This window comes from Ambystoma mexicanum, chromosome 9 (genome assembly GCF_040938575.1).
Source record: "Ambystoma mexicanum isolate Mex_15411 chromosome 9, UKY_AmexF1_1, whole genome shotgun sequence".
Taxonomy (NCBI): domain Eukaryota; kingdom Metazoa; phylum Chordata; class Amphibia; order Caudata; family Ambystomatidae; genus Ambystoma; species Ambystoma mexicanum.
In genome coordinates, this window is record NC_090931.1 from 23,779,825 (window position 1) to 23,793,504 (window position 13,680).

The 13,680-nt window shown below is 47.0% G+C and overlaps 1 protein-coding gene across 2 annotated transcripts in view; it reads right to left on the bottom strand.

The window, feature by feature from the left end:
- SCN3B (sodium voltage-gated channel beta subunit 3) overlaps positions 1 to 13,680 on the bottom strand; it is a 273,681-nt gene that overhangs the window by 13,682 nt on the left and 246,319 nt on the right. For both annotated transcript variants that reach the window (XM_069614103.1, XM_069614102.1), the window contains exon 6: positions 9,566 to 9,665. In XM_069614103.1, the coding sequence (XP_069470204.1) occupies positions 9,599 to 9,665 (67 nt within the window). In that variant the 3' untranslated portion in view covers positions 9,566 to 9,598. The remainder of the gene's footprint in view (positions 1 to 9,565; positions 9,666 to 13,680) is intronic.

The window sequence follows — 13,680 nt, forward strand, 5'->3', positions numbered from 1 at the left end:
CTAATTCAATCTTAAAACAGGATCCAAAATTATGGCCAACTGTCCTCTATTCCCTTTTGAATATTATTAACAGTGGAAATAACCATCATCCTGGTCTTTCTCTTAAGTAGTCCCTATATTTAAAAAGGGTAGCAGAAAAGATCCCTTGAATTATAGGCCCATCACACTTTTAGATGTTGACAATACAATCTTTGGGTCCTTGATACTCTGAGAACTTGAACATTGGGCCATGTGAACAGTTAATATTAATATGTTTCAATTGCGCTGGAGGTAAAGAATAGGAACACATCCTAATGCCCTAATTTTGGCCTTATTACAACATAAGGCGAGCAGATCTATTGCGACTAATATCTTTCTTTGTTTTGTTAACTTTTCGTCAGTCTTTATGTGGTCAATAGGGACTTGTTGTTGTTACAAGTCTCTCCCCTTCTCACCTGTTTTTCCTGTTTGCTTGCGACCTTCTTTTGTGACTTCTTTCGCACGGTCTCGGATTTGTATAAGCCCGTGCGTGGGTTTTCGGATTCCAGCATGCTTCGTTCAGATTGCCCAGGACGGAACCAGGAAGGAACAATGTCCACGCGCGGAGGCACGGAAGCCGTGACTCAAGCGCGGGCGGAAATCCAGGAAAGTTCGGTAAAGTTTGAAGGATGAAAGGAAAGGAGGAAGAATCAAGGAACCGGGAAATAGAATTCAGGAAATTAGCCCTGAGCGAACTCCGGCAGCACACGTCCAGCTACGGCGAGCAGTGGCGTTGAGACACGCAGAGCCGCGGCAGTGTGTCTGTTTAGTATTGCGCCGAGCGTGGAACCTAAAGGCTGGCAAGCTGCATTTCGTATTCGACGGACATGTTGGCATGGTTACTGCATTCAGTGCTCTATGGGTCAGGACCACGAGGTCCAAAAGGGATGCAGGCGACGGTTCATGACAGCATGCCTCCTCTGAAACCCAGCTCCTCCGGGTTTGCCTGGATGGATAAGGTGGTATCTTCGAATCAGCCTGGGGGCATTCATGTTTGATATGGGTTCCCAGGTGCGCTCACTAGGTGGATATCCTTTCCATTCGACTAGATATTGCAGCTGACCACGTCGGTACCTAGAATCACAAATTCTGGAGACCTCGTATTCGAGTTGGTCATTGACAATCACTGGAGTAGATCTTGGAGCAGTTCGAGAGGGTTGAACATATGGCTTCAACAGAGAAGTATGGAAGACTGGGTGGATCCTTTTCCATGATTCTGGTAGTCAGAGCCGAAAGGCCACTGGATTGACAATTTGTTTTATAGGAAAGGGACTGTAATACCTGGGAGCCAATTTATTTGGTCGTTGGTGATGTGGGAGGAGTTTTGAGGATAACCAAACCTTATCACTTATTCAGTAGGAAGATCCTGGTCTTCTTTTGGAGTCAGCATAATGTTTAACATCTCTTCGGGCCCTTTCTAGGTTTTCTTTAGCTTCTTTGTGCACATTGATTAGTGTTTCAATCAAGAAATCAACCGTAGGAACTGGGGTTGGATGTGGAAGAATGGATGGTAGGACTGAAGGATGAAATCCTTGACTACAGAAAAAGGGACTGGTTTTGAAAGCTGAATGATCCGAATGTTGTATGCGAATTTAGCCACAGGTATTAAGAGTGACCAATCATCCTGGACCTTGGTGGCGAAGCAATGAAGATATTGTTCCAGAGTTTAATTTACTCACTCAGTAGCTCCACTGGTCTGTGGATGATAACCCAAAGACAAGGCACACTGGATTCCCAGTATACAACATAACTGGTTCCAGAACTGCGATATGTACTGGGGCCCTCTATCAGAAATGATCTTGGAAGGTAGCCCATGAAGCCGGAATATGTGTTCCAGGAAAATTCCAGCAAGTTCAGATGAGGATGGCAGTTTGTATAAAGGTGTAAAATGAGCCATATGAGTGAACAAATCAATGGTAAACATTATAGTTGTGCAGCCCCTGGAAGAGGGTAGTTCCACGTTGAAATCCATGGCGATGATTTCCCAGGGTCTTGTTGGTATTGCCAGTTGGAGCAGGAGACCTGCTGGTCTTTTGTTATCATGTTTGTTCTGATTGCAGACCGCACATGTCTGGATATGGATCTTGATATCATCCTTCATCGTTGGCCACCAAAAATGTCTTTGTATTAGATGGAGAGTGTTGGTGATGCCACTGTGTCCTGAATGGAAAGTATCATGACATACGCTTGCGATTTTTTGTCACAGTCCAGGAGTGGGAATGACCAAGCGATTGTCCTTGAACAGGTATCCGTCCTTTGTTTTGAGATTCCATCAATCGTTTCTCTTAAACTCCTTCCAAGGTTCAGAGGACTGGGTTTGAATTTGAATATCCTCCAGGAGGGTAATTGCTTGGGCAACAAATATTGTGTGGGGAAACATTTTAGGAAAGGTCCGATCCTCAAGGGGTTCATAGTCAGGACGCCTGAATAAGGCATCGGCTATAATGTTGTGTGTTCCAGGGAAGTGATGGGTTTGGAATTGGTATTGAGCAAAAAAGAAGGCCCAGCGGGCTTGGCAACTGTTTCTACATTCTAGGGATTGCAGTACTTGGAGATTCCGATGGTCTGTGCAGACTTGAACCGGGTGTTTAGCTCCCAGAAGGAGATGACGCCAATCAGTGAAGGCCTGACGGATGGCTAACAATTCCTTCTCCAGGACGGAATAATGGGTTTCACTGGGAGTCAAGGTGTGGGAGAGATATGCGATGGGGTGTTCTAGTTTGTCGCCAGGTTCCTGTTTCAGGATGCCCCAATGGCATAGTTGGAAGCATCAGTTTCGACAATGAAGGGTCTGTCTGTGTCAGGTTGAGCAAGGATGGGAGCTTGTGTGATCTCCGACTTTAATCGTTGAAACGCCAAATTTTGGACTGAGGTCCACTGAAAGGGGGTGTCCTTTTTTAACAATGTAACAATAGGATGATCAATCTCCGAAAATGCTGGAATAAACTTTCTGTAGAAGTTAGCAAGCCCCAGGAAGGATTGAATTTGCTTTACGCTAGTGGGAACAGGCCAAGATAGAATGGGATCAACCTTCGAAGAGTCCATTCCAATCCCCTTTTGGCTAAGAACAAATCCGAGATAGTGAACACTAGATACGTGAAAAAGGAATTTCTCGGGTTTGGCCAGGAGTTTATGTTCCCGTAGACGTTGTAAGACTGCCCTTACGTGCTCTTCATGTTCATGATGGTCCTTGGAGTAGATCAGTATGTTGTCTAGATATACAATGACGAAGAGGAACAGCATATCAGAAAATACCCGATCCATAAAGCGTTGGAAGACTGCTGGGGCATTAGCAAGTCCAAAGGGCATAACTAGATATTCAAAATGGCCGAAGGGTGTTCTAAAAGCTGTCTTCCATTTGTCGCCTTCCTTTATACAAATAAGATGGTAAGTGCACCTGAGGTCTAGTTTTGTGAAGATGACAGCACCTCTGACGGCTTCCAGGATTTCTGAGATGAGAGGCAATGGATAACGGTCCTTAAGAGTGCATTGGTTAAGGCCACGGTAATCGAGACATGGCCTAAGCTCCTTGGAATCCTTCTTGGGAACAGAAAATAGTGAGGCGCCCGCCGGGGACTTGCATGGTCGAATAGTTCTGTTTTCCAGATTGGTATCCAGGTATTCCCAGAGTGCCCTCTTTTCAGGTTCTGACAAGATAAACATTCTTCCAAACGGAATTACTGCTGAAGGTTCGGTATCAATGGCACAATCTTCAGGTCTGTGGGGTGGTAGAGCTTGAACTATGGCAGTTGAGAACACATCTTTGTATGCCTGATAGGCCCTGGGAATCTGGATGACGTTAGAGATGGTGACTGGTATTTGTTGATTTTCTTGGAAGTCTTCAGAGGGCTTTGGTAAGGTGTTCAAGGACAAACAGTGAGACATACAATGTTCCGAACCAAGAAATATAGAGCCTGCTGCCCAATTGATATAAGGATTATGCTTCTGTAACCAGGACATGCCTAAAACCATTGGATAGTGGGCAGATCTTATAATATCAAATTTAATCCTCTCTTGATGGTGGTTAATGGAGAGAAAAATCTCCTTGGTTTGAAGGGTTATGGGTCCTGAAGACAGGGGTCTTCCATCAATTTCATCAAAAGGGTGCATAGTCTCTCGTGTTTCGCATGGAATGTGATGAGTTGTGACCCAATCATGATCTATGAATATGCCAATGGCTCCGCAATCCACTAATGCAAGGATGGGGTAGGATTATTTCTTGGAAGGCGATAGAAAGGCCTGTAGAATCACAAGGTTATTTTGTCCAGGAGAGTTCAAGGAAGGAATTGATGTGGAGCAGACATCATTCTCTCGAAACTGTGCCCCATCTAGGATCGGGAGCTGGCGTTTCCCGAACGCCGTGGAGGAGCAATAGGGCACTCTCTGACAAGATGTTTATCGGAGGCGCAATACATGCAGAGACCAGTGTGAATACGGCGCATCCTTTCTTGTGGGGTAATGGGTCCACAGAATGCCCCCAGTTGCATGGGTTCTGGATCTGAGGTCAGAGAAACTGCGGGTTCTGGGCTAGAATAGTGGTCTATGACAGCCTTTTGGAATGATGATTTCAACTTCTTTTTCTCTGCCTTTCTTTCCTGGATTCGAACATCAATTTGCAAGGAAAGGTCCAAGAGGGCCTGGAAGGAATTAGGGTGAGCTACCCTGGCTAGCTTGTCCTTTATTTCTTCATTCAAGCCTATCAAGTAGACGTTCTTGAGCGCTGTAAACCTGCTCAGGACAATCAAACATGGCCTTTAGGGCTTCCACAAATCCATTGTAATCATCCAGGAGGGCGTCACCCGAATTGACTAGGGGAGTTGTCCAGGTTAATGCGTTGCCAGTGAGGTGCGATATCATAAACCCCACCTTTGCTCTAGGGGTGGAAAAGTAGTAGGGCTTAAAGGTGAAATGCACCAAGCATGAATCAAGGAAGGCACGAAGGGTCTTTGGAGAGCCATCATATTTGTCCACCACTCCTCCCAATAACACACTTTCCTTGGTAGCAGAATCATGAGACAATACTAGCTGATTTAAGGCAGCGTTCTAAGCTTTAAGGTTTTGAACTTCTGTGGTGAGTTCCTGCATGCCTCGCATGAGGTCTTGAACCGCGGCTTCCATCCCTGTATCCGTATCGATTTTTAGGTGTCTCAATCTGTCACAAGTCTCTCCCCTTCTCACCTGTTTGTCCTGTTTGCTTGCAACCTTCTTTTGTGACTTCTTTCGCATGGTCCAGGATTTATATAAGCCTGTGCGTGGGTCTTCGGATTCCAGCGTGCTTCGTTCAGTTTGTCCAGGATGGAACCAGGAAGGAACAATGTCCGCGCACGGAGGCACGGAAGCAGTGACTCGAGCGCAGGCGAAAAACCAGGAAAGTTCGGTAAAGTTTGAAGGATGAAAGGAAAGGAGGAGGAATCAAGGAAACCGGGAAATAGAATTCAGGAAATTAGCCCAGAGCGAACTCTGGCAGCACACGTCCAGCTACGGCGAGCAGTAGCGTTGGGACGCGCAGAGCCGCGGGGGTGTATCTGTTTAGTAGTGCGTCGAGCGTGGAACGTAAAGGCTGGCAGGCTGCATTTCGTATTCGATGGCAATGTTGGGAGGGTTACTGCATTCAGTGCTCTATGGGTCAGGGACCACAAGGTCCAAAAGGGACGCAGGTGACGGTTCATGACAGCTGTGGGCTAAAGTGGATAGGTGGAGTCTTCCAGGTGGCATTTTGGATACATCTTCATTCAGGCAGCAGGTTGAGAGTTAGACCCGATCAGGAGGGGAATTGGTCTTAAGAAATCCACACCTCAAAGGGCATCTGCCAAGGTTGTATCCTGGCTCTGTGTTTCTTTAGTATCTTCCTTTTGGACATCGGGGATGTTTTGGAGAATTGTTCACTTGTTTCTCCAAGATTGGGAGAACAGCGTCTGCATTCTCTCGCCTATTTGGAGATGTTCTCCTAATTAACTACACACAAGTGGGCACACAGAGACTTTTGACAGGGCTTGAGTCCTATGTGAACTCGAAAGACATCATCATTTTCAAAAGAAAAAATGAAAATTCTGAGGTTACGTCACTTCAAAAAATGATAACATTCTACTTGCCATTTAGGAATGTCGAAGTAGGTGATAGTGGAACATTTTGTATATCTGGGTACTCCTATTTTCAAAAACCCTAACAAAAACGCCCTGTCCTCCTATCTAAGATTAAGATGGTGTCCATGATCTCCAAATGGCAGAAAATGAAGAGTAAATATGGCCAATTTCTCTTCAAACACAGGCTAAATATTTTGGGCCTCATAACAAGTTGGGCAGTATCCCGGCAGTAATTCCACCGGGATACTGCCCAACGCAAATAGCATTACTGCAACTCGGTTTGGCACTATTTGTGAAGAGGAGTAGACTTTCTCTCCCTTTGGTGACAGACAGGTGAATATGGCATTTAGGGCCCATGCCCCGCCCTCCTGTCTAAACATTGTAAAAGGTAGAAATATTGTACATTGGGGCAGCCATGTTGCCCTTATCCCAAACAGGTACATTAGGAAGTAGGTATAAAGTAAATTGAAGTTGGCATAGAATAGATGAAAGAGGTATATATATACACATGTATTTAAGAGATGAGGAAATTATTACATGGCACACATTGATTTATGATAACATATCAGAATAAGGCTCATATGATAACAAAAGGGATCCATTCATTTTAAAATAGAAGCCATAGCATGCATTACAAATAAATGCAGGTCTAAAAGCCCCATGAACATTTACATTTCTGAAAAACACTGAAATATAGGTTCTGTGTGGAAGCTCAGACAAGTAGCAACTCAAGCTAAGGTTATAGAGAAAAGGGTGGATCTGGGCAAGCCAGGTGAAAGAATTGGCAGAATCAAATGGTAGAGTAGTTTATTTTCAACAGTGCTGCTCTCAAATGAAACTGGCATAAAGTCACACAAAAGATAAAGTAGAGAAATTAGGTAATGAAAAAAGAAACACTCAGCTAATATATATCGGGAGGCCAGATCTTTGGAGTATGTGTCATTTCCAAAACCTGCTTCAAAACCGGTTCTTAAAATTGCGAAATTTGTCTCGTGTTCACTGAAATAAGGAATAACCTGAGTCATATTGACAAGAAATAATCATGTGTTTCAGAAAGCTTTCATGTCCACTGAAAGAAACTGATGCATTTCGCCCATAAGAAACCTGGCCTATTCTATTGTAAGGTTTATATTAAAACAGGAAGAACCATTGTGCAATACTGTGCTTTCTATAAAAGTGTGTTGAAGGTGGAAAAACTCTGAGTATTCCGTGCTAACTGAACATCTGTGGCAAGAGAAATTCTTCCAGCCAGCTGTAAAGAAAATATAGGCTTTTTGTTTTCTGCACAATTACGTCTCTGAATGGCTTATATTGAGTTATTACTGAGAAGTGACCTCTTCATCATTAGCGCCAGATCCCTAGTTGCGGGTGGGGCGGTAAGTCTCCATTCCCATTGGGTATATTGGAACCAATGGGGCATTTTGGGTGCTATTACCACAGCGCTAATAGCGTCACGGTAATAGCACCGTAAATTGTCGGAAAGTGGCAACACTTACCTCCAGCTCAAAGCAGGAGGTAAATCTCCAGCTTTCCGCCCGAACTCAGGATTGGGCAGGGCGGTAATGCAGCAGTAATAGCGTTACCCCTTCATTTGTAATGCTTGCTGCCCACCCGGGTATGAGGCCCCATGTGTCTAAGGTGATCCCAACAATGTTTTATGGGATTGAAACTCTGGTTTGATTGGGATGAGGTTGAACTCTTGGAAGCCCTCCAATGGTGAGTAGTGCTCCAACTGCCGCAATGTGTGCCAAGAGGAACTGTTAGACTAGAATTCGGCCTGAGTTCATTGAAAGCAAGACTTACATGGAATGCCCTCCTTCTTTTTAGACACTTTTTTGCTCCTTCTAAATATTCCTTATTTGAGGATCTTAGTAGTCTCTATAGGAAGCATGAATAGTTCAGTTCCTGGTGCACGAAATGCGAGGATGTCCTAAGGCTGACTGGGTTGAAATGTGGGAGTCACTTGGGAAATACAGGCTGTACCAGGACTTGCTTCTAGAACACAGACAGTGGGGTTCCTTGCTTCACTCCTTAAAAAGGTTCCCCAATACGAAATGGCACCAGGACTTTCTGCGATTGAGGATGAATTTATTTATAGCCCAAGAAATTGTGAACTTAAGGGATATGATGTCTATTTATACTGTGGAACGTAGATTTTGTCAGCTTCCAGATACTGTGGAATCTGTTAGACACATCTTATGACAATGTGCTACACTGAGGAGGGTGAGGCAGTTGCTTTTAGAAAAGCAATTGAGAGAATGGAGACTAATTGATGAAGAAGTACTTTGGTGTAGGATTTTCTGGGTTCTTCTACTCCAATGATTTTAGCCATATTGAGAGTTCTAAGCTATTTGGGCCTACTTGAGGGTTCCCATTAGTTGTGAGGGAAGGAGAGTAATGGATTTGTGTGCATGACGGAAAAGTAACCTTTTCTCCCCGTTGAGGATAATTGAAAATTAGCCTTTTCTCCTTGTAGTAGATTTTAAGGGTGGCAAGAAAGAAGAGCGTGTGTTTGATGCCCACCGATTGAGTTTCTTCTCCACAGAATAAAATGAGAGTCTAGCTTCGAGAACCACCCTTGTGAAGTCAGGGAACTGTGCAAAGTCACTTTGTACTGCAAAAATGATCAATCACTTGCACTAAATTTGCACTGCAAAAATACACTTTGCAGAGTTTTATGAATCATGGTATGTGTCACTTTGAACCATGCAAATATTCCATGAATCTGGCCCTATTTCTATTTCTCCAGGGAGACTTTCCTCCATGCCGCCTGCTGGATTGCGTCACAGTATCTATAGTTTAGGAACCTAGCAGCAATTATGTGTAGTGGGGCTCCTGGAGGAGCCACACAGCCTGGGACGCTATGCACTTGTCAATCGAGAACAATCTGGAAAGACCAAAGGATCCCACCCACAATGGTCTGGAACAACTTCACCAGGTATAGGTCGATACACTGCCCTCCAACTGTTTCAGGGACACCGAAAATGCGCACATTATTCCGTTTAGACCTCCCCTCCTCATCTTCCACTAATTTCTCGAGAAGTTTGGTCTTTCTTTGGAGGTCAGAGATGTGCCTTTGCATCTTGGAGGAATTGCAGCATTTTCAGTATGTTTTTATATTTTGAAGCTGAGCTTCAGTAGATGGGTCTATGTGACATTGTTCAAAAAGATGGTTTAACAAAGTAAGTTTAAGTATAAGGTGATGCATTCCTGTGAGGTGACTGTTGAGTCAAATTCTCTGTGATGTCACTTCGGTTAACCCTATTGTTTTGGTTGAAAGACCCCACAGCTTATGTCTTTAAATTGCCTAAGGGCTGCAGGAGGGGTGGTGTAGTGAGTGATCGATCATGAGTTACACTTAGTTTACAGCACACCACGTGGATCGTTTATTTTCAGTTTCCATTGATCGCTGTGCCAGTGGAAGAGTTTGGTATACAGAAAACAAACACGACTTGTTGACTCACCCTGTCATTGTCCCGTGAAGTCCATACGATTCCTCATTGCTCTTCTACAGGAACAGAACAGTTTTCCTTGTTTTCAGAAGGAATGGCCAGGTAATCCGTGCTGAGGTCAGGGTACAAACAAGGAAAGGCACTACGTCATTACATGGAAAACCTTGAGAAAAGTCACTGCAGGTGCTTTACATGGCATGACTAAAATACTACTTTCCCCATCAGTAGTCTGGCAGAGTTAATTTCCGGATCTATGCACGTGGAAATGGCCATTACCGCATGCGGAAATCTGAGGGACTCTGCGGCATTAGGCCTGCACCACTCGACTGGTGGTAAAACATTCAGAGTTCTCTGCGATTTTGCATAATGTACTTTGGAAAATCAGTATATCATAGGTTGGCACTCAGTGAAAAAAAAAGCAATGTCCATCCCTGTTTGGAGGATGTAAATGAAACGGGTACAGAAGCGGTTATTTCCCACGCCCATTAATACACAGTAATGGCCCATATGTGTGATGCGAATGATGTCAGAAGGAGTGCAGGTGAGATGCCAATGACCCCCCCAGAACATTGTCAAGGGTTGCACTGGGGCAAAGGGGGTGACGTACTTAACATTTGTTACCCCACTGTTTGAAATGTGAAATAACGCCTGCCTTTGATCCACTCTGCAGACATAGTTACTGTCCCACCCTCTATGGGTGATGCTAGGACTCGTGCCACCTCCCAAATGGGCACCGGCCATGGATGGTCTGGCCACCTACCTGTCCTGTTCCCTATCCCAGCTGCCCATCAAACACATTCATACTCCCGCCTGCTACCCAGGGCCATTCTCAGTCCAACACAGCTCCAAGCCACATTCACAGAAGCATCTGCCTCCCGCATTCAGTATACTGCCCACCATTCACAATCCAACCCACTGGCCACCATCCACACTCAAATCCACTGGCCACTTCATTCACACTCCAGCACACTGCCCACATCATTCACACTCCACCCACTTCCCAGCATTCACACTCCAGCCCACTGCCCACCAATCACACTCCAGCCCACTGCCGCCACTCACAATCCAACCCAATGGCCACCATCCACACTCAAATCCACTGCCCATTTCATGCACACTCCACCCACAGCACGCCATTCACATTCCAGCCCACTGCCCACCAATCACACTCCAGCCTACTGCCGCCACTCACAATCCAACCCAATGGCCACCATCCACACTCAAATCCGCTGCCCCCTCCATCCGTGCACACTCCACCCACAGCACGCCATTCACACTCCAGCCCACTGCCACCATTTACAATCAAGCCCACTGCCCACATCATTCGCACTCCAGCCCACTGCCACCATTTACAATCAAGCCCACTGCCCACATCATTCACACTCCAGTACACTGCCCACATCATTCATACTCCATCCACTGCCCACCAATCACACTCCACACCACTGCCCACCATTCACAATCCACCCCACTTCCACCATTCACAATTCAGCCTACGGCCCACATCATTCACACTCCAGCACACTGCCCACATCATTCACACTCCACCCACTTCCCAGCATTCACACTCCATCCCACTGCCCACCAATCACACTCCAGCCCACTACCGCCACTCACAATCCAGCCCACTGCCCACCATTCACACTCTAGTCCACTGCCCACAGCATTCACACTCCAGCACACAGCCCACATCATTCACACTCCAGCCACTTCCCAGCATTCACACTCCAGTCCACTGCCCACATCATTCACACTCCAGTCCACTGCTCACTTCCATTCACACTCCACCCACTGCCACCATTCACAATCAAGCCCGCTGCCCACCAGTCACACTCCAGACCACTGCCCACGATACATAATCCAACCCATTGCCCAACACCCATACTCGAATCCACTACCCATTTCATTCACACTCCGCCCACAGCCCACCATTCACACTCCAGCCCACTGCCCACATCATTCACACTTCAGCCACTTCCCAGCAATCACACTCCAGCCCACCATTCACACTTCAGACCACTGCCACCATTTTCAATCAAGCCCACTTCACAGCATTCACACTCCATCCCACTGCCCACCAATCACACTCCAACCCACTACCGCCACTCACAATCCAGCCCACTGCCCACCATTCACACTCTAGTCCACTGCCCACAGCATTCACACTCCAGCACACGGCCCACATCATTCACACTCCAGCCACTTCCCAGCATTCACACTCCAGCCCACTGCCCACATCATTCACACTCCAGTCCACTGCCCACTTCCATTCACACTCCACCCACTGCCACCATTCACAATCAAGTCCGCTGCGCACCAGTCACACTCCAGACCACTGCCCACGATTCATAATCCAACTCATTGCCCAGCACCCATACTCGAATCCACTACCCACTTCATTCACACTCCATCCACAGCCCACCATTCACACTCCAGCCCACTGCCCACATCATTTACACTTCAGCCACTTCCCAGCAATCACACTCCAGCCCACCATTCACACTTCAGACCACTGCCACCATTTTCAATCAAGCCCACTGCCCACCATTCAAACTCTAGTCCACTGCCCACATCATTCACACTCCATCCCACTGCCCACATAATTCACACTCCAGTCCACTGGTCAGAATTCACAATCCAACCCACTGCCTAGCACCAACACTCTAATCCCCTGCCCACTTCATACACACTCCACCCACAGCCCACCATTCACACTCCAGCCCACTTCCATCATTCACAATCCAGGCTATTGCCCACCATTCACACTCCAGCCCACTGTCACCATTCACACTCCAGCCCACTTCCATCATTCACAATCCAGGCCATTGCCCACCATTCACACTCCAGCCCACTGTCACCATTCACAATCCAGCCCACTGCCCACCATTCACACTCTAGTCCACTGCCCACATCATTCACACTCCAGCACACTGCCCACCATTCACAATCCAACCCACTGCCCACTATTCACAATCCAACCCACTTCCCACTTCATTCACACTCCACCCACAACTCACCATTCACACTCCAGCCTGCTGCCACCACTCACAATCCATCCCACTGCCCACCGTTGACACTCCAGTCCGCTGTGACCATTCACAATCCAGCCCACTGCCCATCATTCACACTCCAGTTCACTGCCCACATAATTCACACTCCAGCCCACTGCCCACACAATTCACACTCCAGCCCACTGCCCACACAATTCACACTCCAGCCCACTGCCCACCATTCACAATCCAACCCACTACACACCATTCACAATCCAACCCACTGCCCACTTCATTCACACTCCACCACAGCCCACCATTCCCACTCCAGCCTGCTGCCACCATTCACAATCCATCCCACTGCCCACCATTCACACTCCAGTTCACTGCCCACATAATTCACACTACAGCCCACTGCCCACACAATTCACACTCCAGCCCACTGCCCACCATTCACACTCGAATACACTGCCCACTTCATTCACACTCCACCCACAGCCCACCATTCACACTCCAGCCTGCTGCCACCATTCACAATCCATCCCACTGCCCACCATTGACACTCCAGTCCGCTGCCACCATTCACAATCCAGCCCACTGCCCATCATTCACACTCCAGTTCACTGCCCACATAAGTCACACTCCAGCCCAATGCCCACACAATTCACTCTCCAGCCCACTGCCCACCATGCACAATCCAACCCACTGCCCACCATTCACAATCCAACCCACTGCCCACTTCCTTCACACTCCAACCACAGCCCACCCACCATTCACACTCCAGCCTGCTGCCACCATTCACAATCCATCCCACTGCCCACCATTCACACTCCGGTTCACTGCCCACATAATTCACACTCGAGCCCACTGCCCACACAATTCACTCTCCAGCCCACTGCCCACCCTTCACAATCCAACCCACTGCCCACCATTCACAATCCAAACCACTGCCCACTTCATTCACACTCCACCCACAGCCCACCCACCATTCACACTCCAGCCTGCCGCCACCATTCACAATCCATCCCACTGCCCACCATTCACACTCCGGTTCACTGCCCACATAATTCACACTCCAGCCCACTGCCCACACAATTCACTCTCCAGCCCACTGCCCACCCTTCACAATCCAACCCA